General features: G+C 40.8%; 1 protein-coding gene across 13 annotated transcripts in view; it reads right to left on the bottom strand.

Moving 5' to 3' along the window:
* Positions 1–24,283, bottom strand: part of LOC101724694 (uncharacterized) — a 115,749-nt gene that overhangs the window by 17,816 nt on the left and 73,650 nt on the right. For 5 of the 13 annotated variants that reach the window (XR_015446633.1, XR_015446629.1, XR_015446637.1 and 2 more), the window contains one exon: positions 595–658. The exons of 5 other annotated variants lie outside the window; for them this stretch is intronic. Coding sequence is in view for 1 of the 8 variants with exons in the window: in XM_087199475.1 (XP_087055601.1) it covers positions 595–658 (64 nt within the window). In the remaining 7 variants the exon portion in view is untranslated. Of the gene's footprint in view, positions 1–594; positions 659–3,324; positions 3,503–24,283 lie in introns of all 13 variants that reach the window. 3 more of the 13 variants (XR_015446628.1, XR_002386172.2, XR_205671.3) reach the window with 1 other exon arrangement.

The raw sequence follows: 24,283 nt of genomic DNA on the forward strand, positions 1-24,283 counted from the left end.
AGACTCACTCTGGAGATAACCCGCAAACCCATTAATCTGTTCATTACATGACTGAGTTCATCCATCCATGAAGGCAGAGCCCTAATCACTAATCACCTATTAAAAGTCCCATCTCTTAATATCTCATACCAGAGCTTAAATTTCAACATGAGTTTCAGCTGTCAACCATAACAGTGTGTGTGTGTGTGTGTGTGTGTGTGTGTGCGCGTGCATAAGCTCTGGTAAAACAAGACAACTGATGTCCAGCCCCAACATGTGCACACACTTGGAGAGCAACCCACCGTGAGTCCCACATGAAAGTTTACCACTGAGGTTCTCAGTTCATATATATGCTTAGTTTTCCATTAATCTTTCTGCAAAGTCTTCATTGGGTTTACCTGGGCATGAAAATTATAAAACCAGTTTCAATTAAGAGTTTTGTAAATGGGTACTTAAGCCCAGATGACAGGGCAAGCAATGCAAACAAATGAAAATAAATTTGCATCAGTCATTATGGATGTTTTTGTTCTGTTTTTCCGGGATTAGTTACAAGCAATTTTCTATGATTCTGAAAAAACAGTTACCCTGTGGCAGAGAACAACTTTTTTTACTCACATATTATGTGTCCAATTAAGTATTCCAAGTATTCTTGATTGGACACGTGCACCTCTTCTGTTTTCTATGAGCAAGGAGAAGAGGCCATGTGGATTGAATTGTTGATATATATTTAACAATGCCAACAAAACCAGCAATACCTTGATACGACCAGCTGCCAATCCTCGTTTAATTCTTACAGCTACTATAGCCCCCAGGGTTGGCTGTCTTAAGATGGATATAGAAAGATTTCCCTTGCTAAAAAATTCTTTAAAGCTCTGCAATGTTAAAACTTTTATTAACATAAAAAGAGAGCTTTTAAGCATCCAGACAGACAACAAAGTGGTCAACAATGTTGATCTTCTGCACTAAATGCTATCACATATAGAATGATGAAATATGTTTGCAGCATCAATACCAACAGTGAGTATGAAATGTGAGCAGACACAGGACAGGGCAGCCTGGTGCACGCATAGCTAGACACCACCAACCACTTGAACAAGTGGCACATCCCAAGGGCTGAGTCAGACCCGGCTGTACCTCCTGAGTGCTTATTTTCCTTAGTTCACCTTAGAGAAGTGATTGAAGATGTGGGGCAACATACTGAATTTCTAAGCCTCTGCATCCGCCTCTGGACACATAGACAATCAGGTACACGTCATAAGTTGTTATAAGGGTTAAAATCAATGACACAGACCCTAGATTTCTTCAATGCTTTGCACTAATAATGGTGGTGTTGTTATTCTCTTCTGTGTGTGTTCCATTCGCTGAAGTTCACAGTTGCAGGCTGGATTCCAGCTGACTCCGGCATCAGTCCAGTATGTGACTTCCTACCCTGTGCTCTTCCTGTTCTCCGTTCCAATGCATCTAATAGGAGTTCTAAGCTCCTGGGAATCTACTGACATATAGGCTTCTCTTCCAGAAGGGAACAATTTCAAGTTCAAGTCATTTAGGACTGGACTTAAGTAGTAGTTTGCTGAGCATCTCTTGTTCCCTTCATATTCTTCCTTAAACAATAAATGTGTTAGTCAGTGTCCTCCAGAGAAACAGAACCAATAGGATAGGGGTGGGTAGATAGATAGATGTAAGGAATTGGTTCCTGCAATTATGAAGGCTGGCAAGTCCCAAGATCAGCAGATGAGCTGGCAAGCTGGAGACCCAGGAGAGCTGATGGTTTAGTTCCAGGCTGAGTATGAAGACCTCAGAACCAAGAATGCAGATAATTCTGGCAAGTTCAAGACCCAGGAACAGCAGGCGTTTCAGGGTCCCTGAAGGGAAAACCCAGATATCCTAGTTTGAAGTCATTAGACAAGAATGTTTCTCTTCTTTGGGAGGATTGGGGGGTAGGGTGTCAGCTATTTTTGTTTTATTCATGTCTTCCATGGATTGGACAAGGCTTACCCAAGGTAGGGAGGAAAATCTGCTTTACTCATCTACTGATTCAAAAAATTCATGTCATCTAAAAACACCTTCACAGAAACACAGAAAATATCTGGGAGCCTTATGGCCCAGTCAAGTTGACACTTAGGTTTAACCATCACCATAAGCACAAAGTCCCCAGGCTCAAGGCCAAGCTAACCAGTAAATTTCCACTGGTTCAGAGTATAAGTGACCAACTTCTAGTGAAACAGACCAGAGAAATCCTCTGCTGTGAACCTCTGGGAAAGGACATTTCTCCTCTCCCCTCCCCTCCCCTCTTCTCTTCTTCCACATCCTCAGAAGCCTGGAAGGGCTGTCATTCTCTGTCTCTACAGATGCCAGTGTAAGGCAGGTGGGGAAGGGAGTAAGGAGAATCCCAAAGAAACAGTGTAGCCCCGAATCAAGCCAAGTGTAAGGTGTGAGAACTTCAGGATATTCTGATACCTGGACACACACACCCATCATCTTTTCTGTGCAAACCAATTTGTTTGGGTTTTCTGTAACTTGTAACATGAAGTATATCCGGCCTGCTGTGACAACAAGACCACACTTCTCAATAACTTACCCCTCGCTTCTGAATGCTGCTCCCTATAAAACATTCGGTATTTGAGACACTGTCTGAGCTCAGTGATATTCTTGGGGCTTGGTGGTATCACTCAAATATCACCTCTGACTAGTTTTACCCTTGGTCAATGAGTTAGGAGAGTCCCTCCTCCCTGCCCTCCAAATCCCAAGGAGTCAGGAGAGCCATTCCAGAGTGAATTGACCTTTGGAACAGACCTCTGGGTGCTGAGGTTGGGCAGCTGGTCACCTCTGGGGCTCAGCCTCTCACCTTTTCCATGTCCCACCTTTTTTTATTGTCACAATAGTTAGAATTATTGAATTGGTAATATTATGAGATTAACGAATGAATGAATAGAGAGTATTTGTTGACAAGTATAATTAATATCACATTGAAACAATAATAGTGTGTGTTAGGTCACATCAATACCTTATTCTATTCCAAGATTCTGTCCTCAATAGTGAAATTAGGGACAGTTGGTGAAAGAGTACAGAGCTTGCCTTCCATGTGGTTAATTCCAAAAGAAATACTAGCATCACTGCACGAGGTAATGAGTTCTTATTATCATATTGACTGTAGAGCCATGTTCTGTGAATTTATTTATATAACTTTCCTCAATCTATGTGTATTTTCACTAAACAAAGATTCAGGCTTGGTCATCAGTAGAAAAGTAGATCATGATGCTTTGCTTTGTACTGAGCCCCCAGTCTTGATACTAAGTTTAATACAAAAATTTCTCTTTCAATTAATCATAACCCTGCTCCATTTACCATCCGTGGCTGTGGTTTGTTGTAGCCCACATTTCTGAATCTGGTTGCTGCACAGGTACAGTGTCTCTTAGAGTTTGAGGGCCGGTACTGCAGTTTACACTGTCAACCTGGTCTTGGAGAAGTGGGTCTCCTTGAGCTGCTCCCTGATTTTAAACTGTGCTGAGCCAGATTCGAGGTTCTGCTCGAAAGAATGAGAAAGAGATGAGAGGAAGGGATGGAGCATGAAGGGTTAAAACAGCCCTCCCAGGCCTGCAGTAGTGATGTCAGTGGCCACTGCAGGTACAGCCAGAACTGCAGTCATGCTCTGTGTGGGAGGCACTGCTGCCTTTGAGAAATGTCTCTGCTTTGATCAGAGTTTAAAGGCCAAAGTGGCAGCCTATGTTTGGCAGCTGGCCCATTATAGCATGAGTCCTGGGGTTGAAATGGGGAAATCAAAGATTCAGCTCTGGCTGCATGATTTTGGGAAAATCACTTTAAACTCCAATTTTTGGATCTTCAAAACTGGGGAAAGAATGCTCATTCCTGAGGAACCAAGCACCAAAGATTTGAGATAAGAACTGAATGAGACCATGCACAGGCAAGACTCACATATATAATATGCCTGAACACGAATGAGCCCAGTTTAAGCCACTGTCTGTGGGTGGGGCTGGGGTGGGGGTGGACAAATGAACTTTCCAACCTGGTCCTATCCCTTCTGGTCAGACCAACTAACTCAACTATTATCCAGCTCCACTTGTAAACATTACAGGTACCTACCCTTAATAATACACCATTAATTCTAACAGACCAACCGCATTTGTTTCTTCCATACTACATACCAAGCATCATACAAAATGCTTCACATATTCTATCCCATTAAACTTTATAACAACCCTGTAAAAATCACACTGATCTCAGGTTTACCTACGACAACATGTAGGCTCAGATTGCTTAAATGGCCTGGCTTTGGTTGCAAGTGGCAGAGCTGAGATTTGAACTCAAGTATTTTGAGACCAGAGCCCACACTTTAAAACATAGAAATATATTTATAAAAAATTGGTTGAGAACGACAGAACGCACAATAATGTTGAAAGAATCATATATGGTTGACTAAACTATTAGCTTTACCATAAATATGTATAAAAAATACCCTATGGTTCTAGTGTTAATTCTATTTGCTCATCTCTAAGAAATTGTTGATATTTTCGGCCAGGCGTGGCTTAGGGTATGTATCTGCTGTGGTTTGAATTTGTTCACCAAAAGTTGATGTATTGGAAACTTAATCCTCAAAGTCACGTGTTAACAGTATTTGGGGGTGGGGCCTTTGATTAGGGTTAGATGAGCTCCTGAGGGTGGGGTGCCTGTGTGGGCATCAGTGGCTTCATATGAAGAGGAAGAGAGGACTAAGTGAACGAGCTAGGTCTGACTATCTCACTGTGATGCTCTCTGCCATGCTATAGTGCAGCAGGAAGGCCTCATCAGACATGGGGTAGATGCTGCTGCTGTGCTCATGGATATCCCAGCCCGTGGGATCAAGAACAAAGTCAACTTCTAATCTGTATAAATTACCCACTTGTCAGTATTTCATTACAATCGTATATTATTAAGTATATTCTCAAGCTAACAGAGGCGTGCCAGTTATTCATTCCACCAGTGTCTAATTAGCAGATAAGAACAGTGGGCTCCAGGGAGGTGGGGACAGGTGACCAAGGATCGTAGAGCTCCAGGAGCAGCTGAGCCCAGTGGTGCTCCCCAGCCCCTCTGCCTCAATGCCAGCAGAGCGAGCATCCCACCTGGATTTGCTGCCCTCCATTCTCTCTCCAGCCTTATCAACCTTGGCCCACACCCCTCAGCCTTTCCCTAAAAGATCCCAACCTCCTCAGATGCACACATACAGTCTGCAGTCCTGCTCAGTCCACAGAGCTTTGAGACTGGGAGAAGTGGGCATGCGACTAAGAAGCCTACAGCTCTTCACAGCATAGCATCTATGTGAAGAAACTGGAATTTGCCGAAGGTCGTGGGAAGCAATCAACATGTAACCTGTTAGGATTTTTACCTAAAAGTGAGTAAGTTTGCCTTCAGCGTGCTCTTTTGGTGGGTCATGTTGGGATCCGGTGACATTTCCATTGCTCAGAGCATCGCCAGGACTCTTCAAGATGGCAACAGCAGGGGAGATCTGGCTCTTTTCTACCTTATTTTATCTTTTATTTTTCTGGTGCTGGGGATGGAACCCAAGGCTTCATGCCTGCTGAGCACATATTCTATCACTGAGCTATATCCCCAGCCACTGAAAGGTTTTGAGTCAAAGGCACCTAAATTAAATCTTAGTTCAGAAACATGCCAGCTAGCTGTGTGACTTTGGGCAAGTTTTTCCCCTTTCTGACCCTCAGTTTCTTCAACTACATAATGGAAATAGTGATACTTAATTTACATAATAGTGGAAGGAGTGAATGAGATAATGAAAATGAAAGTTCCTATCCTGGCATATAACAGACTCAAAAACGTTTCCTGTCTTCTTCCTTGGGGATTCCTCATCAGAAATCAAAGCATTAGTTTGACTAACTTGGCAGTGACAAATCATTGTCTTTGGAAGATGAATTATACTTTTGAAAACAGCCAAAACCTACTGGATTCAAGTGTGAAAAATAAGTCAAGTGATCAAGTGGACAAGATAGGACACAGCTAAGTGTGTTAAGGAGGATGATTTTCTGAAAAGATCAGAGACACCCACCATGTCCCGAGGGCCACCCTGGGTGGCGGATACAACAGCACCCTGACCAGGCCCTTGTCCTGGGCATCTCACAGGTCAGCGTGAGCTGCAACCACATCATGACTGGAGTAGATACATGCACAGGTGTCCAAGATGAGTGATTTTCAAAGCAAGGTATGGAAAGTTTGTTTGAAAATAATTTCTGCTGTACTATAAGCTAACCAATAAACATCCAGCCCTTCAACATAAAACATACCAAAGAATAATGAGAAAATTCTTCCAAATAATTAGCTGTTCTTCACTGATCTGTTTTATCAAATTTAAAAATAAGCAATTAATAAGTTATGCAAATTTCCTAATTATTCAAGCCTTTTTCAAGCCCTGTGTTTCAAACTAAGAAAGTTAAGTTTGTGATTTTTCCCTGCTAGAATTTCTAATCAAGGGATCAGTTATTACTTTAAGTAACATGTCGCTCTTGTGATGCAAAGACAAAGCCTTACACTGTGAGCTTTCTTCTAATAGCCCCTCAAAGTAGGAAGTTCAGAGTGCTTCTGTTTTGCCTCCATTTTATCAGTTGTTAAATAGACACATCAGAATTACCTACTCAAGCCTGTGATGAGAATTAAATGAGTTGACATAAAGATGTTCTCCCATCTGAGATGCAGTCATGTCCTGATAATTCCACTATAAGCTGACAATATTATAATCGTGTTATGGTTTAGATCTGAAATGACTCTCACAGACCACACACTATAGGCTTGGTGCCCAACATGTGGCATATTGGGAGCTCACAGGAGGTAAGGACTTGAGGAAGGAAGTTAGGCCACTTGAAGGGGCCATGGGGACCCTGACCCTTCGTCTCTCTGTTTTCTGTTTGGCATGAAGTTAGCTTTTCTCCACCACATGGTTTCACCAGTGTTCTGTCTCACCACAGGTACAAAAGCAACCAAGCCATCAACCATAAATTGAAACCTCTGATACAATGAACCAAAACAAACTTTTCCTCCTTTTAAGTTGATTATCTCAGGTATTTTGTCATGGTAAATGTATTGAATACAACTAACCTATGGACAATGCTAGCTTAATCACCTGCCTTAAACTTGCTCAGAATTCTTTTCTTTGGACTTAGAGTACGTGAATTTAATTAATATTACATCAGCTTCTTGAGAACATTACAGTTGCACACACTGTATCAAAGCATATATTAATACAATTTCAATAATAAGAAGAGTGAATATGAGATGAATTGTTTCACTTAAAATGGCCACAAATTTAAATGGTTTTTTAAAATTAATTTTATTGGTACATTTTAGGTATACAATATAATGACATTCATCATTGGAAATTTGCACCTTTACATAATCACTCTTGGTTCAGAATTCTGTTATTAGCCTACAGTCAGTTAAAATCACCACAAAGCCTATTTATACCAAAGTACTGATTATCTCATGTAATTTATGAATACTTGTATCTAAAAAACACCTCTAGAAGCTGGGCACAGTTGAGCATGGCTGTAATTCCAGAACCCGGGAAGGCTAATGCAGGAGAATTTCAAGTTCATCCCCAATCTGGGCAATTTAGTGACTTAGTGAGACCCTGTCTTGAAATAAAAAATAAAAGGGCTGGGGATGTAGCTCAGTGTAAAGGCCCTGGGTTCAATTCCCAGTACTCCAACAAGCACTCCTTGGCAACACAGCACACTGGAGAGCCTCAGGGGCTGCCCTCATTTGTATGGCTGACTGTGAGCTGTCGTCCCTACCAGTATGCAGGGACGTGAGCGGATAGGTCAGCCACCCAGTGCCAGTCCAGGAAGAGATCCAAATTCAAAATTCCATCTGATTTCTCCTGACTGTGAATTGTTTTTGCACTATCATCAAGTTAAAATATGTAGCTTGCACCAGGTTAAGTTGGGGACCATCTGTAATTAAGGTGTTTAAACAGTGCTGCCATTGTGACTGTGCTATTACTATTGTTATTCTAATCTGATACCCAAACAACAATCTTAGTAGTGAGTTGATGACTGATTCCCATATTGAATCCTGCCTTCCCCTTATGGTTAAAAGGCATCACCTAAGTCAGCCTCCTGGGTTTGGCTTCACAGCCAGCAATAACTAATTTCATGTTATATCATAGTCATGTAAAGAGAAATAAATACAAAGACCACTCTGCAAAGTGGAATTAGGTGTGGAGGTCACAGAAGGGACAGATGGGAGCTCATCTTGGGAGAGGTGTATGAGGCATTAATGTCACAGTGCTGGTGATGGGGCAGTAATGCACAATAGGGGCAGTCTTTGTCCCCACTCCATGTTTTTTCTTTCCACAAAAATGTTCTGTTCCAGAAATGTAACCGTTTATGCCTCATGATGTTCCTGCCCAATGTATCAAAGTGTTCTGTAACTATTTAAGCTGCATGATGTTCCTACCAGGTGTGTGCCAGATTTTAGTAATGTTCTGTTAGTGCCACTTCCCGATGTGCGAATGCTCACCCAGCATGTGGGCCCACCCTCCTACCCTGTAGATCTCTGTATAAGGCTGCTTCCATTTCTACTCAGCACTCAGAATTTGGAGTGGACAAACTCCTCTGAGCCAGTCGGCTAATTTTCTCCATCTCTTCAAGTAACTTTTGTATTCTTAAGTCTTCAGATTGCTGTAGCTGTAAGCACTTGAGCTGTAGCACTTGGCTGTAATGGTGAGCTGTTTCATTTTGCCACAACAGTGGCGGTAGTTTGCCAAGTTTGAATTTGGCTTTGAACATTTCTTTTCTTCATTCTAAGCTCTTTGCCACAGTGTCCACGGAGTGAAGATTTCACATATGAGACTTAGGGTCATACCAAGTGCTGGGATCAAGAGGAAACCAAGGAGGCACATCTGGAGTGATCTCAGTCTGACTTCCTCTTATAGTTCTCCCTGGATCTCCCAGGGCTCTGAACCTTCTCCAAAACTCAGCTGCAGTCTTGGTTTAGAGCCACAATAATCAGAGAGGAGGGGAGAAAGTAGTGGCATAGATTAGGTGTGGAAATTCCAAAAGGCCAGGTATGCCATTTGAAGTGGTGGTTGGAGGTTAGAGATGAGAGAACAAACAAGTAGAGTTTATGCCCCAACAGGATAAATCAAATTCCCTGCTCAGGACTCGAACTCACAGTGTCCTAGTTCACAAGACACTCACGGAGAACCTCCACCAAGCACACAATCTGGGTTCTATACAAGCTGTCATCACAAAATACAGTGAATAGTTACTTAAATTTGACATGGACATCCCATTGAGGCTGTTCTGGGTACTTTTTTCTCCTCTTTACTTCTAGTTTTAACTGTCCTACTCATTCAACAAAATGACTAATTTCCTTTATTCAATTGTTTCAATATTCAAGAAATGCTGAAGGGCTCCCTCTGTCCCAACTTCCTATGACAAGAGATCAGCTAACCTCTTAGAGGGTTTTCAATAGAGAAATGTACTGCTCTGCATTATTAATAAAATTTGTTTTCCAAATCATTCAAACCATGAAATGTTAATATGTAATGTCCTTAGGTCTCCTTTCACCCCAAACATCCTCAAACTACTTTCCATAGTAGGACTCAACCCTGCAAAGGTCATTTATCTGACGTGCCACAGTCACTTAACTGAGTCAGTGTAGTAGGGAGACTAAACTCCTCAGGCAACTGAAACAAATTCCCACAGAGGCTACTTGACTTAGAATTGCAACATCCAAGAGCACAGTTGAAAAATAATTAGAGATGGTCTGCTCTGTCTTTACTATTGGACAAAAAAGGAAACTAAGGCCTGAGGAAATGGGTGACTAGTCAAAGGCACCTGGCTGATAATGCTTAGTAGCACACAAGGACTGGTATTGGGACCTAAGCCTCCAATGTTTTTCTTTCTGTTACCATCCTGGAGTCCCCACTGTGCCTGGTACACAGCAGCCATGCATTAAATAATTTTTAAATGGATGAAAGACTGACAAAGGTGTGTGCCAGGCTCTGTTCTAAGGCCTTTACATGCATTAACTCATTTGCTGCCCATAACAATCCAGTGAGGTAGGCACTTATCACCAGCTTCCCTTTACTGACATGCATGGAAATTAAGACATTTGCTTAATATAACATGGATAGAAATGGACAGGGCCTGGATTTGGACCCAGGCCTTGCCTTCTTACTGAGGCTGTGATCTCTACACAATGTTGTATTGACAACGGAAGCATGATGTTATGCTAGATGTCCCCACAAAGCCTCATACAGTCATAGGTGGGGCTTTTTCAGAGGTGGCTGGATCTAGAGTGTGTGGAGCTGGGATTGATTCATGGTGCAATGTTGAACTCAAGGGCACTAGGATTAAGGGTGTGAGTGCTACCTACTCTAAGTACCCTGAATAAGATATAAGGGATAGAGAGAGCTGTGGTCATCCCTTGTTGCTTTGCTACCTTCTGCCTACCATGAACTGTTTCTCCTCTGTGATGCCTTGTCTGCCATGCCACCCTGCCTTGAATCACCCAGCTGATCATGGACTGGAACCTCTACAAACTGTGAGCTAAATAAACCTTTCTTCTTTTAACTCTAGGTGTTGAGTATTTTGCCTCAGCAATGAGAAAAGTAAATAAGACAAGTGGGTGCACAGTAACATTTTAACACTCTGTGTATGTGGGGGGCAGGGTCTGGAGAAACAATTTGGGAACAATGACAAGATATAAACAAAAAATTATATAAATGAATAGTATTGCCACAAACAGGTGCTTTGTGATAGATACACAGAAGGCAATTTGATAACTGTGTACCTTACATAAAACATATCCCCTTCAGACAGCCAGAGACTCTAGGTTTGTGGGTCTAACCCTCAAACACTATGTAACATATGGCAAGACAAAACATTTGCTTTCTTAGCACATAAATTTAAGTAATCAGCATTATGTTGTTTATAAAAATTTGAACTATGCAGGGCTGGGGATTTATCACAGTGGTGGCATGCCTGCCTCGTAAGTGCAAGGTCCTGAGTTTGATCCCCAGTACTGGAAAAAACAGAAAAGCAAAAAAAAATGAACTATTGGTGTCAAATGATAGTCATCATAATGACCTTATGAGAGGTAGTTAGCTGAACTTGCTTTTTTTTTTTAATGCTAGCTGGTGTATTGTCACAGAAATTAGCACCATTATTACATGTTCTGTCATTGTTCTGACCTTTATGCTATCATACAACTTTCCCTAACCCTAAATTGGAAAGTTATCTTCAGGACATCTGCTATTTTTAATATCACCACCATAGCCACTTCCCATAGCGGCACAGCCACTGTTCTGGGGAAATCTCCCTTTTAAAAACTTGCTTGGACAGAATCAGTTTTGTTAAATTTGACATTCATCTATCCAAGATGATTGCAAAATGAATTTGAAGTTCTTCTTGAATCCATCCTAAACAGTTTCTTCTCTTTTCCTGGCTGGTGGTCTAGACCAATGGGTTGACCAAGATCTAACCGCATGGCTGGTGTGGGGCGTGACAGGAACACTGGGGCTTCCTGGTATTGGAATGGGGTAGCAGCCATCTTTCATGGTGTCCTTGAAGTAAACCCTTGCTGTAACTACTGGAATGTTCCCCAAAAACTCACGTGTTAAAAACAGTCCATAACCTGTCGTTATTGGAAGGTGGTAAAACCCTTAAAAAGCAGGTGTTATGAGAGATTTAGGTCATGAGGGTGTGTCCACAAAAGGGATTATAGGACCCTGGTCTCTTCCTCTTTTTTTTTTCACTTTTATCAGTGATGTGAGCAGCTTCCACACGTTCCCTCTATGATGCCCCTCAATGATGTTCTTTCTTACCTCAGGCCCAAAAGCACTGGGATCGACCAACCATGGACTGAAACCCCTGAAACTGTGAACCAAAACAGACCTTCTGTCCTTATGGGCAGATTGTTGCAGCTATATTTTTACAAGAATAGAGAGCTAGTATAGTTCTCTTCATGGACTCTTTCACCTCCTCCCCTCTGCATACTTTGAGGTGTCCCCCAGAGCACAGCGTACCTATTCAGAGTCTACATGGGCAAAGCCACACAGGAGCCTTTGCCAGACCATGGACACTGAGGGAAGCTGTGTCTGCTATTTCATTTTTAAAATGTTCACACCTTAAGTATATATGTGCACCATAATAACTCTTCCTTTGTGAGTTTACTGATGTTTGAAAAATGACACAAGAATCTATTCTTGAAAATGCAAGCAGTTTCCAAATAGGCTTCAGTCATAAAAATAACCCAAAGGGATTGTTTTGCTATTTCTTAAAATTCTTTTCTGAATCTCCATGGCTGAATCTCTAGTCCCTCATAGAACACAAACACGTAGTGGACACGATTGCATCAGCAAGTCTTAGGCGTTCCTGGGAGGACAGAAAGTAGGCCTCAGGTGTGTGCTCCAGGGACATCTAGTGGCCACAGAGAGAAGTGCCCTTCTGAACTCCCCACCCGGGGTACATCTGGCCCCTGGGGCAAGGTAGGTCTTGGAGGGGACTCAGGTATCAAGCTGCTTCACCGGCCTCATTTCCAGATAAGACAGCTGAAATCCAGGGTAAGAACGACTTCCCCAATATCAAATCTCCAGTAGGTGGTGTTGGTACTTGTTTCCCATAAATCATTTCCTCTAGACTATTAACGTACAGAACTCTTGGCAAATTACCCACCTAATGATGAGTGGTTGATAGGAAGTTCCAGTGGACTGTGGTTCACTAGTATTTGCACTTAAGGGCGGCGATTTTCCAAATGCTATTATTCATCTTTTATCAATCATGGCACTGAGGCAGTACATGTGATTTGAAATTCTGTGCTAATGTATCTCTCATTAGCCCTTTGCTGAATTTCATGACTATAAAATGCAATTAAAAATCCCATAAAATATTCTTGCTGCTTAGACACTTGATGTTTATATCTAAAATAAAAATATCAGAGAGGTAAATAACTGTTGTAGGTACTGATACAACTCTTAAAACTAAAATAAAATGCTAAAACTATTTTTTTCACCTCATAGAGCAGCAGGAAAGGAGAGAGAATTCAAGGGAATTTGGAATCAGAGTGTTAGGCAAGGTACGGGGGAAAAAATAAAAAGCCAAGGTTCTTAGTCCCAAAATATCCCTAGAGAAAGCTCAGTGGAACAATCTTCCACGGAAAACAGGAGACATGTCTTATAAATAGTGAGGTGGGCAGGGCTGGAGGTGGGACAAGAGGCCCATGGAGGAAGGCAGGGTCACTTAAATGGCCAGGCCCTTGTGCTGCCAGCAGTCATGGGGTTCAAGGCCAAGGAATTGAATATTTATACTCTGCTCATGAAATGGCTTTTATAGAGAAATGAGTGCATTCCACGGTATCCAGAGAGTTCCTTAGGGTAACATTTTTTAACATTTTCCTTCTCTCCTTGTCATCAGGCAGTGTCCACGAAGACTGATTTTTATTTGGAAATAGGGAGGAAAGAAGAGATGAAAATTCTTGGCAACCTGACTGGACCACTATAGGATGGGATAGAAAGATGGAAGGAAAGAAGGAAGGAAGGGAAGGAAGAGAGGGAGGGAGGGAGGAAGAGAAAGAAAGCAAGAATAAAGAAAAAGAAAAAAGAAAGGAATGAAGAAAGAAAGAGACACACAAAGACTGCCTTATGTCAATAGCATGGACCCTGAATGTAAGGGCTATTTTTCTTTCAATCTCTCTCTCTCTCTGTCTCTCTCTCTCTGTCTCTCTCTCTCTTTCTCTCTCTCTCTTATTTGGTACTGGGACAAACCCACGGCCACATTCATACTAGGCAAACACTCTACCACTGAGCTGTATCCCTAGCCAAAATTAGATGGATTCTTAGTGAAAACCTAGAAGTAAAGACTACACACCGAACTGTATCCCTGAGGTCCCAAGATCCTTCAGAACCACGCTTCATCCCCCATTCGTCCATTTGGAATTGCATCAAGAACAGAGCTCCAAGGCTCCCGAGTGCCCAGGATGGATGAGGTGAGGTGGTAGAAAAGAGCCAAGCGCTATGTTACAGACACCCCAACTGCTCAATAACTCAGAGGGTTCCAGTTCACACAGAGGACGAGAAGGCTGACAGGGAGCGCGGGTAGGACGGGCAAGTTGGAGACAGGCTGTTAGCACCTAGGTGAGAAGGCAGAAGCATCAAGTGCTTAGGGTAGGCCAGGAGATGAGGCGGAGGGATGGGCACTGGGAGCCCCTAGGCCCCCAGGCCGGCCACCTCTGCTTCTGTCCCCTTGCCATCCTCCCTTTTTCCTCCTGCTCCTGACAGGTTCTTCTACCCCAGGGTAAGGGTAGTGCTGCTTTTGGCCCCTGACAGCCTGTCACCTGCCTGTCCCCACACCATCATCTCTCAAGATTCAGTCATGATCTCCTCTCTGGAATCTCCTCTGAGCCCCACCTCTGCCCACCAACAAGGAGCATCCTCTCGCCTGGCTCCCTGGGGCTGGACCAGTGGGGAAATGAGAGAAAACATCCGCTTATCAGCTTCCTTCCATCCCATCCCATTGGGCACCACCTCCTCCCCAACTCCAGGTTGTACATGTGGTGCCCGAGTGCCTTTGCCGAGGCTGCCATCCTGGCAACAACCAAGGGCAGGAAGTGGGGAGCTTATGCACCTCAGGCAAAACATGGGCGATTACACCTGGTGAAACTGGTCAGAGCCTGAGCAGGTAAGTCGAGGCAGTGTGGCTGCAGTGAGATGGGCAGGGGAACTCTGAGGCAGTCTATAGGAACTGAGGAAGCTTTAGCTCCAGCCCCAGCATGATGTCATTCACCTAAATCATCAAGGCAGAGCTGGGCAGTCCTGAAGGCTGCAGGTACAGCCCATACACCAAGACTGGAAATCATTTCCTGTGGTTTATATCAGGCAGGTCGGGCAGACCCTGGGAAAGGGGCATGTGGCATGGAGCAGAGGAAAGGGAAACAGGGTCTCTGAAAGGAGTTTGGCACCACAGGATTTGTTTAGAGTTCTCATACTCGGTCCATTCTGGAGGCAGCTGGGGAAATCGAGACAAGAATAGGCTTTCCTAAGTTACACAGGACACCTGACTCATGGCCTATGGCACTCTAGAACCCAGCTTAACTGTTTTGTTCCAGCATGTTCTTACAGCTGAGTATACCAAGGTGCATTAGTACAAGTGCTGGAAAATAGCACACTTTGGGAAAATAGGTAGACCACTTATGACAGGAAAACAGCATCAAACTAGGAAACCCACTCCCCTTCACTTTAGTACGAGTTTGTAGCAACTGATGCACTTCCCTAACATGGCAGTGCATGGCTCTTGGTCCAGGGAGTCCTGCTAGGGTCCACACAGGTTAACAATACACAGATCACCATCACCAACACTATGCATAAATCCTGGATTTGAAGCCAAATAGGCAATCTGTATGTAACATCCAGGAAGTGCATGAGCACCCTTGCATTGAAACCGTTTGCTGAGACACAGCATGATGACTTCCATTCTTTTGGAGTTTTGCCCAAGGTTGAGCCCTGGCAGCTGCCACCTATGTCCTGGGAGCTGCCCTGGCTGGACACCAACTGGGAGCCCTCCTCCTCTGCTGGCTGTTGGCCTCACTCAGGGACAGTAGCCCCTGAGCAACAGTTCTTGGACGAAGCCAGCTTCCAACCCTAATGGCATAAGGCACCCAACTGGTGGGCCTGTTTTCTGTGTTCTTTTGACATCTTCTCTTTTAGGAGGATCTTGGCTTTCTTGGGAGGACTAGTCAGGCAGATAGACTTGGCTCTAGGAAGCCACCACATCAACATTATTAGATTCCAAGGAAGCAGAGTGCCCTGAAGATTTTAGCCTCTAACAGCCAACTTTTCATCTTCTAGTATCTTCTATATTTAACATTAACAGTTCCTCAAAAATTTATGGTTAATATCAATCCTACAGTTTCCACAGATGGTTCAGAAAGAGTCTTGAAATGTAAATGAAAATAATCAGATTGGCCTCTTTTGGCTTGTTTTAAAAGCTCCTGCTGATACTGAGGTAAGGGGATTTTAGGTACTTTCTCCAGAATATTTACAGTCATGGTGTAAAGGTTGCAATGATAAACAGATCCTACATCCTTTCCTCATGCATTTCATGTCTTTCGTATTCTGAAATTAGCATACTATAATACACACACACACACACACACACACACATATACATATCTAGTACAGCTGGCCCTCTGAATTCTTAGATTCTACATCCTTGGGTTAAACCAATCACGGATCAGATATATTTGAAAAAATTTCTCAGCTGGCACTCTAGCACTCTAGCTGGTACCTAGTACTCTCAGAGACTGAGGCAGGAAGGTCAGAAGTTGGAGCCCAGCCTGGGCAACTTAATGACTTAGTTGAGAGCCTGTCTTAAAATTTTAAAAAAATTTAAAAGGCGGGGGGGAGGTAGTAGAGGCTGTAGCTCAGTGCAAAGGCCCTGAGTTCGATTCCCCCTCATACTACAGTAAATAAATAAATAGATTTTAAAAAATGAAATAAATTGTACTGAATATGTACATAGACTTTTCCTTTATCATTATTTCCTGAACAATGCAACTGAAAAGGTATTAGGTATTATAAGTCACATATAGATGATTTAAAGCATATAGAAGGATGTGTGAGTTCTACACAAATAATGTGCTATTTTATGCCAGGGACTTGAGTGGCATCCAAGGGATTTTATATCTCTAGGGATCTTGAGACCAATTCTTAGAGAACACTGTATATACATACATGCAAGAGATTTCCTATATAGACTGTTTATATATAATACAACATTGCTGAAATCACACTACAACACTGTTCATTTGTAAAGCTTACACAATCATTTACACTGTCTTTTTTTCCCCCATTAACTTTATTGGTACATTCTGGTATAAAATACGGTTATATTCATCATTGGGATCTTGTACCATTACATGAGTGTCTTGGTTATTATTTTTTTCCCCATTCCCCTGCCCTCCCTTCACCCCCTCTACCCTTCCCTATTTGCAAAGACCTTGTTCCCATTTTTTTCCTTTTCTCATATTTTTTCTTTTCCCTTCTTTCCTTTCCCCTACATCTCCCACTTCCCCTGCACGTTTAGACCTTCTTCCTATTACACAATATCAATTATACATTTTTAAAATTATGATATCAATATCTAGGAGACATTACCACAGATTTTACAGAATTTAAAAAGATATGGAAAGCATATTACAAAAATCTGTTTTGAAATAAATTTGACAACTTCTAAGAAGTACTTTGGAAGACAAATTAATGAAACTAACTCCGGAGGAAATATAAAATTTGAATAGCACCTATTAAAGTAAGTATATTCCTAGCTTGAAAACCTACCTATATGATAACAGCAGGCTCATAAACATTTTAACTGATAAATTATATCAATTAAAGCAGAAAAAAGAAGGAACACTTCTCTCCTCATTTTAGGAAATCAACATTGTGCTAATATTAAAACTGGATAAAGATAATAGAAGAAAAAAGTATGAACATAGATAGAAATTTGTTTAACAAAACAAACTATTAGAAGTCAGATCTGGCAGGATGTAGAAAGTGGTTTTGTTATAGGGATGGCAGTGTTGGTTCAGCACTGGAAGATCCACCCCCAAAAGTCATCATTTTAACAGAGGAAAGGAAAAAGCCATATGATCCTGTCACTAGTTGGAGAAAAAGTATTGGACTAAATTCCACAGCTGTTCATGGTAAAAGCTATAAGGAGACTAGAAGTAGAACAGAACCTTCTCAACAGATTAAAGACATGTACTCCATACTTCCAGTGAGAATGCCTTATATGAATGGAGAAGATATAATGTTTTCTCCTTAAGGTGGGGAACAAGGGCAGATATGCTTACTCTTTATCTGTCCATTAAACTTTGAAACCTAGGCCCCACAAAAATAGTCTGGCAATAAAATGACACAATTAGGATAGGACTGGCAAGGTAGAAGCAAAATCTTTATACGTAGATGAAATGATCATCTACAGAGAAAATACTAAGAAATCTCTAGGAGCCCCTAGAACTTGTACTTGAATTTAGCAGGATTAGAAAACACAAGGTATATATAAAAATTCAGGTCTGTGTATACTTGCTATAAATGAAGAATTAGATATTGAAATTTAAAAGTTATGTAGGAGTACAAGGGATCTAGAAAAGTTAAAACAAAAAAAAGGACAAAAAACAGTGTTGGAAGACGTTTAGTACCTAATCTTAAGACTTCTAAAGGTAAAGTAATCAAGGCAGTGTGGGTGTAAGGAAAGACATATAGATCATCTGAATAAAACAGAGAATCTAGAAATAGAACTACACATATATGGTCCACTGAGTTTTGAAAGATTATTTAACATTAGCATTTTATAGAAAATAAACTCAATTCAAGAGCCGAGGAAGAGATAGTGTTTTCAGCAAATGGCACTAGAACACCTGGTATCCGTCTATAAAAAAATTAACCTCAACCCTTTATTTCCATACATGAAAATAACTTGAAGGGATCTATGAACCTAAATATGAAAGCCTAAAAGTATAAAACTTTAAGAAGAAATTATAAGGGAAAATTTGTGAATTTAGGGTAGGCAAGAACTTCCTAGGATACAAAAAACATGATGTATAAAAGAAAAAAATTGATAAATGAGATTCCATCAAAATTTAGAACTTTAAATGACATCATTAAAATGAAAAGTAGTCTTTAAACAGACCATATTTACAATGCATATAACCTATGACCAGAATATATAAAGAATTCTTAGAGCTCATTAATAGACAACCCAATTAAAATGTAGACATAAGAAGATGATAAATAGCCAGTATAGCACAAGGAAAGATGTGCAGCTCTAGAATCAGAAAAATACTAATCAGTACAATAACAAGATTGAATTATACACTCATTAGGGAGATGAAATTAAAAGTTTTAAAAGTCTTGTCATGACTTTTTCTTTTTGTTGGATTCTCCCTCTTTGCGTTTAATTTGTCACACCCAATGGATTCATTCTGCTGGGTTTCCCGGAGTTGTGATCCTCATTATCTTTTGCTAGGGTATTGTCTAAAATTTTTTGGAGTGGCGGTTTGGTATTCATGAAGTTCCTGAGGTGCTCTTTATCATGAAAGTATCTTATTTCTCCATCAATTTTGAAAGATAATTTTGCAGGGTACATCAGTCTGGGTTGGAGGCTGTTTTCCTTTAGGGTTTGAAATACATCACTCCAAGCTCTTCTTGCCTTGAGGGTTTGCGTTGAGAAGTCTGCTGTGATTCTGATGGGCTTTCCTTTGTGTGTGATTTGTTTCTTTTCTCTCACTGCTTGTAGAATTTTGTTCTTCTGTTGGATTTCTGGAATCCTAACTATTATATGCCTATTTGTAGATGTTTTCTTTTATCAAGGCTAGCTGGAGTCCTATATGCCTCACTTATCTGTATGTCAAGTTCTTTTCCCTTCCTTGGGAAGTTTTCTGTTATCACTTCTGTGAACAGTTTTTTATGTCATCTGCACTCTCTCCTCTTTCTTCATTGACTCCAATCAGTCTTATGTTATTCTTCTTTGCATTGTCTAGCAGCTGCTGGATTGATTTCTTGTGTTCCTTTACAATTTTAAAGCAATTTTTCTTTTCCTGGTCACTAATTGCAATCTTTTCTTCTGTATCTGAAATTCTATCCTCACATTGGTTCATTCTGCTGCACAGACTTTTGATGGAGTTTTTAATCTCCTGGAAATCTGTTTGCATCTGTTTTATGGATTCCATTTGTTTCCTATGTTGGGATTCCATCATGTTCCTCAGATCCTCTATTTTTTTTTATCTGTGTTCTCTCTAGATTTATTAATCATGTCTTGCACCATGAGCACAATGTGTGCTGTTATCTGAGTAATTATTTCTGATTTCATTTTTCCCAGATCCTCTTTTGTTGCCAGTTCAGAGAGTCCAGGTGGTTGAGAATCAGATTGTTCCATCTCGTTTCCCTTTGGGGTTGCTGTAGGTGATCTGGAAGTCTGTTTTTGAGGCTTGTTTACGTGTCTTCTCATTTCCACGGCTCAGGGGGGGTGTTGGTGCTTCTGGCACCTGTGTGGCTCAGCTTCTCTTCCCTAGAAGCGTGGGATGGCAGCGGGAGAGCTTCCTTCCGGGTGCTCCATTTACACTGTCTTAGCTGTTACTATTATCGTTGCTGTTTTTCGGTCCCTCATCATGGCCAGGGTTAAAATTCAGACATTTCTTAACTTTAATCCTAAATTTATCTAACCAAGGATTTAATAGCCTCTGTATCTACCTCATTAATATCAGCTTCTATCTTAATTAATTTTCTTTCTTAAGTTCTTTTGGTTATTCCAGTTTCTTGAGATAAATTCGAACTTGATTTTTAAAAATTTATTCTATAATAGATATTATATTTAAAGCTCTTTCCTCTAAATACAACATTTCCTGGATGCTATAGGTTTGCAACAAGGTCTCCTGGTTTTAATAGCTTTCTTAATAATTTATAATTTCAGTTTCAACTTCCTCTTTGTTGTAGGGAGATTTTGAAAGTCCCCTATTTTCCAAGTATTTCACCTGATCTTTATACAATCTATGTATTTGGGGGGACTTTACTGATGACTTTAAAATCTTTTTAAAGATTTTACTTTTTAAAAATAATCTGAGATGACTTCATCATCAAGAACTTAATTAAATTTTATAAATTTTGTGAATTTCAAAGGACAAAAACATAAAGAAAAATCATATATTCTCTACACGGTGCAAGTAACATATGAGCTATTGCATAAAATGAAGGATATGTTAAGATTCTACTTATCTTTGATTATTTAAAACTTACTAATTTTAACTCTTAAATAAAACTATTTAGAACTATTCATTTTATTCATGTTCTATCAAGTTCCATTTACGTTTCTGCCACTTTTTGCTTTTTATGTTTGGGTCTAGTAGTCTTGTGCATATAATGTCTTATTTTATCTAAACAATATGTTACATTAAAAATGCAACAGACCCATTAGTTATCTAGGATATGCAAATTAAAAGCATAATAGCCAAGTGATAGTGTGACAGTCAATTTACTTATCAATATGACTGGGCTAAGGGATGCCCAGGGACAGGTAGAGCACTGTTTCTGGTTGTGTTTATGAAGGTGTTTCTATAAGAGACCAGCCCTTGAATTGGTGGACTAAATAAAGATCTGCCCTCCCCAGTGTGGGTGGGTACCTCAGTCACTCTCTCATTGCTGGGACACAGTACCACTCAACAACCATAACTTAAAGGAGAGGAGGCTTAGTTTGGCTTATGGTTTTAGAGGGTCCGGTCCATGGTCAATTGGCTCTCAGGCAGGAAGGGCATGGTAGAAGGGTCTAGCAGAGGAAAGCTGCTCATGGTGACCATGAAGCAGAGAGAGAGGCACTAGGGAGGAAGATGCAGCCTTCAAGGTCACATTTCTGAGACCCACCTCTTCTGACCATGCCCCACCTCCTAACAGTACATTCAGCTATGGATTCATCAATGGTCTAACCCACTGATGAGTATAGTGACCCCATGATTCGCTTACTGTTCAAAATCCCTACTTCTCAACACATGAAGCTTTTGGTCTAAACCATAACAGGGTTATCATCTAATCCTTTGAAGGTCACATAAAACAAAAAGGGCACCAGAGCAACCTTGTGGGCAAAAACAAAACAAGAGGAGAGTAGAAGAAAAGTAATCATTGAGCTGGAACATTCATTTCCTCTTGCCCTTGGACATTGGTGCTCTTGGCTCTTGGGCCTTGGGCCTTGGACCAAGATTTATACTATCAGTTCCTCTGGCTCTCAGGCCTTTAATTTCAGACTGTAGTTATACTACCAGCCTTCCTGGTTTTCTGGCTTGTAGATGGCAGATCTAGGACGTTTCAGTCTTCACAGGGGTGTGCGCCAATCCTGCACAACAAATCTTTTTCTACATGTCTATATACATCCTGCTGGTCTTGTTTCTCTGGAGAGCCCTTATATACAAATGAGAATGCCAAAGTAAAAAAGATCATACCAAGGGTTGAAGAGGATGATGAGGAACTCCCACACTGCTTTGGGAGTATAAATTTGCACAACTACTTTTAGAAACTGTCAGGATTTCCTAATGCTGACCAATATGCATACCTTCAAATCAGCAATTATATCCTCAGTGTATATTCTATATCCCTGACCAGTAGTAATGCTTACATACATTTACTTAAAAGGCATGTGGAAGAATGTTCATAGGAGCTTGATCTATAATATTGAAATTTCAATCAGTGTGGAAAATAATAAATTTTGGTATCATAAAATGGACATCTACATGGCTCTAAGAATGAATAAACTATTGATACACAAAGATTAATCTTGCAAACATGATGTTGAATGAAAGAAGCCAGGCACACAAGGGTACACATTTAGGGCTCTACTTATGTAAAATGCAAAAGCAGGCAAAAATCATGTACAGTATTAGATGTTAGGACAGTGGGACCTTCACTGGTAGAGGAGTGAGTAAGAAGGCATAGGCGGAGGGTGTCTGGGAGATGTTTCTTAGTGTTTACTTTGAGAAAATCCAAGCAACATTAATGACTTTTCATGCACATTTCTATGCATGTGATATTCTCTGGAAAATGTTTTCTTTTTAAAAACATCTAATACAGGACTCTTTCCAGGATTCATTATGAGGTAGAAAATGCAATACTTGCCATTTATTATAAGGTAGATTCAAATTCCAGAGACAACTTATTCAGGTACCATGCAAATTCCTTCTGATCACCATAGTTAACTGTCCACCCTGCATATTCAACTGGATATTATGATCTCATTTACCACATAAGAAAATGAGGCTCCAAATGGAGGCATTTTCTCCACACATCTGCTAAGTTGCAGATAGCTTTCGCTTGAGGTCAGTGATCTTCAGTTCTGCAGGTCTTAATAAGGTTTAACAAGGTGAGGACTGCAGCCTAGCGCCCAGGACTCGAATCCAGGCTTCCATCTCACAACCTGGCTCGCTAGTAGGGCCCAGAGTCTGGAGTTACAACAAATCACAGGGACCCTGTGACCTGGCTTTTTTTCCCCATGAAGTGAAAGGTGACCTATACTTTAAAACTAATATTAGGCTGTAACATTCTTCCCTCAAACTCCTGACCTCCCCTTACATATTGATTTTATTTCACTGCCCTTTGTCATAAGCTTGGTATTGTTCATAGCGTCATTTGAGACACTAAATTTCTGCCATTACCATATTTACACTGTAGCATTTGAAATGATTAAAAAAATGTGATCCAGCTAATTCAATTTAATAATCTTATAGCTTTCCTTGGGGCATCTGATGTTTTACTTCCTAGCTGATTAAAGTAAGATACAAAAGTTTATTCAAAATGCCTATTTCCAAAAAGCTTTGGCTCATAATAAAAGGTGCAGATATGATAAAGCTGAAATCTCAATTTAAAACCTCATAGAAAGAGAAGAAATTTGTTTAGGATAATACAAAGCCCACAATTGAATATTCAAGGTAGCTCTAAGTTTTTAGAAGACAAGAAGTACATAAATCTCCTTATCTGATAAAAGGAAATAGGTCAGCTATTCAAAGAAGACAATTTTCCATATACAAATTTCCAAGGATCATGCCAAAGAAACTTACACAGTTTTGTCCAGAGGTTTGACAGTGAGTGATACATTTGATGTGTAGAGTGAAATCAGGAGTTACTCTCAAAGGAAAATCTTACAAACTCAATATCCTTGGGTTTTGTTTTTAGAGAATGAGCTCAAGGAAAAAATAAAGGAATAAAGAAAAAAGAGAGATAAGGGATTTAAAAAGAGGACTGGGTGGCAAAGCTTGGGCAGCAGGCCAGCTCTCAGGGCCTGACTCAGCTCTCAAGTCATGGCACCAGATGGGCCCTCCAGCTCCGGGCCTCAGTTTTCTTACCAGGGAAACAAAGTAATAACAATTTCCTCTGTCTGCCTCCCAATAAAGTACCCTGTGAAATGAACAATGCTGTACCAATGTAAATCCATCATTTTCTCTCTAGTAGTGCAACACGATAGAAAAATTTAAAAAAAAAAAAAAGAAAGAAAAAATTCCATGTTTCCCAAGGTTGTGATGCAGTTAAAATTTTGCCATTCACCATTCTCCTGGAAGCCCTGTCTTGAGGGTGACTTCACTTCTTCCATTTACTGTTCTTTCTAATTTTGTCAGGAAGGGTATTTATTAGAAAACTCTTCAATGTGTGGTGAATCAGCACAGAATTACAAAACATGTGCTGCAAAAATGTGACCTTTCACTATGAGCTGAGATTGTCCAATATTCTGTCCTTTCCATGTGGCGAAAGGCTACTTAAAAATCCCCGATT

This window comes from Heterocephalus glaber, unplaced genomic scaffold, assembly GCF_053883595.1.
Source record: "Heterocephalus glaber isolate CG9 unplaced genomic scaffold, H.glaber_assembly_v1.0 deba00001719, whole genome shotgun sequence".
NCBI classification, from domain to species: Eukaryota; Metazoa; Chordata; class Mammalia; order Rodentia; family Bathyergidae; genus Heterocephalus; species Heterocephalus glaber.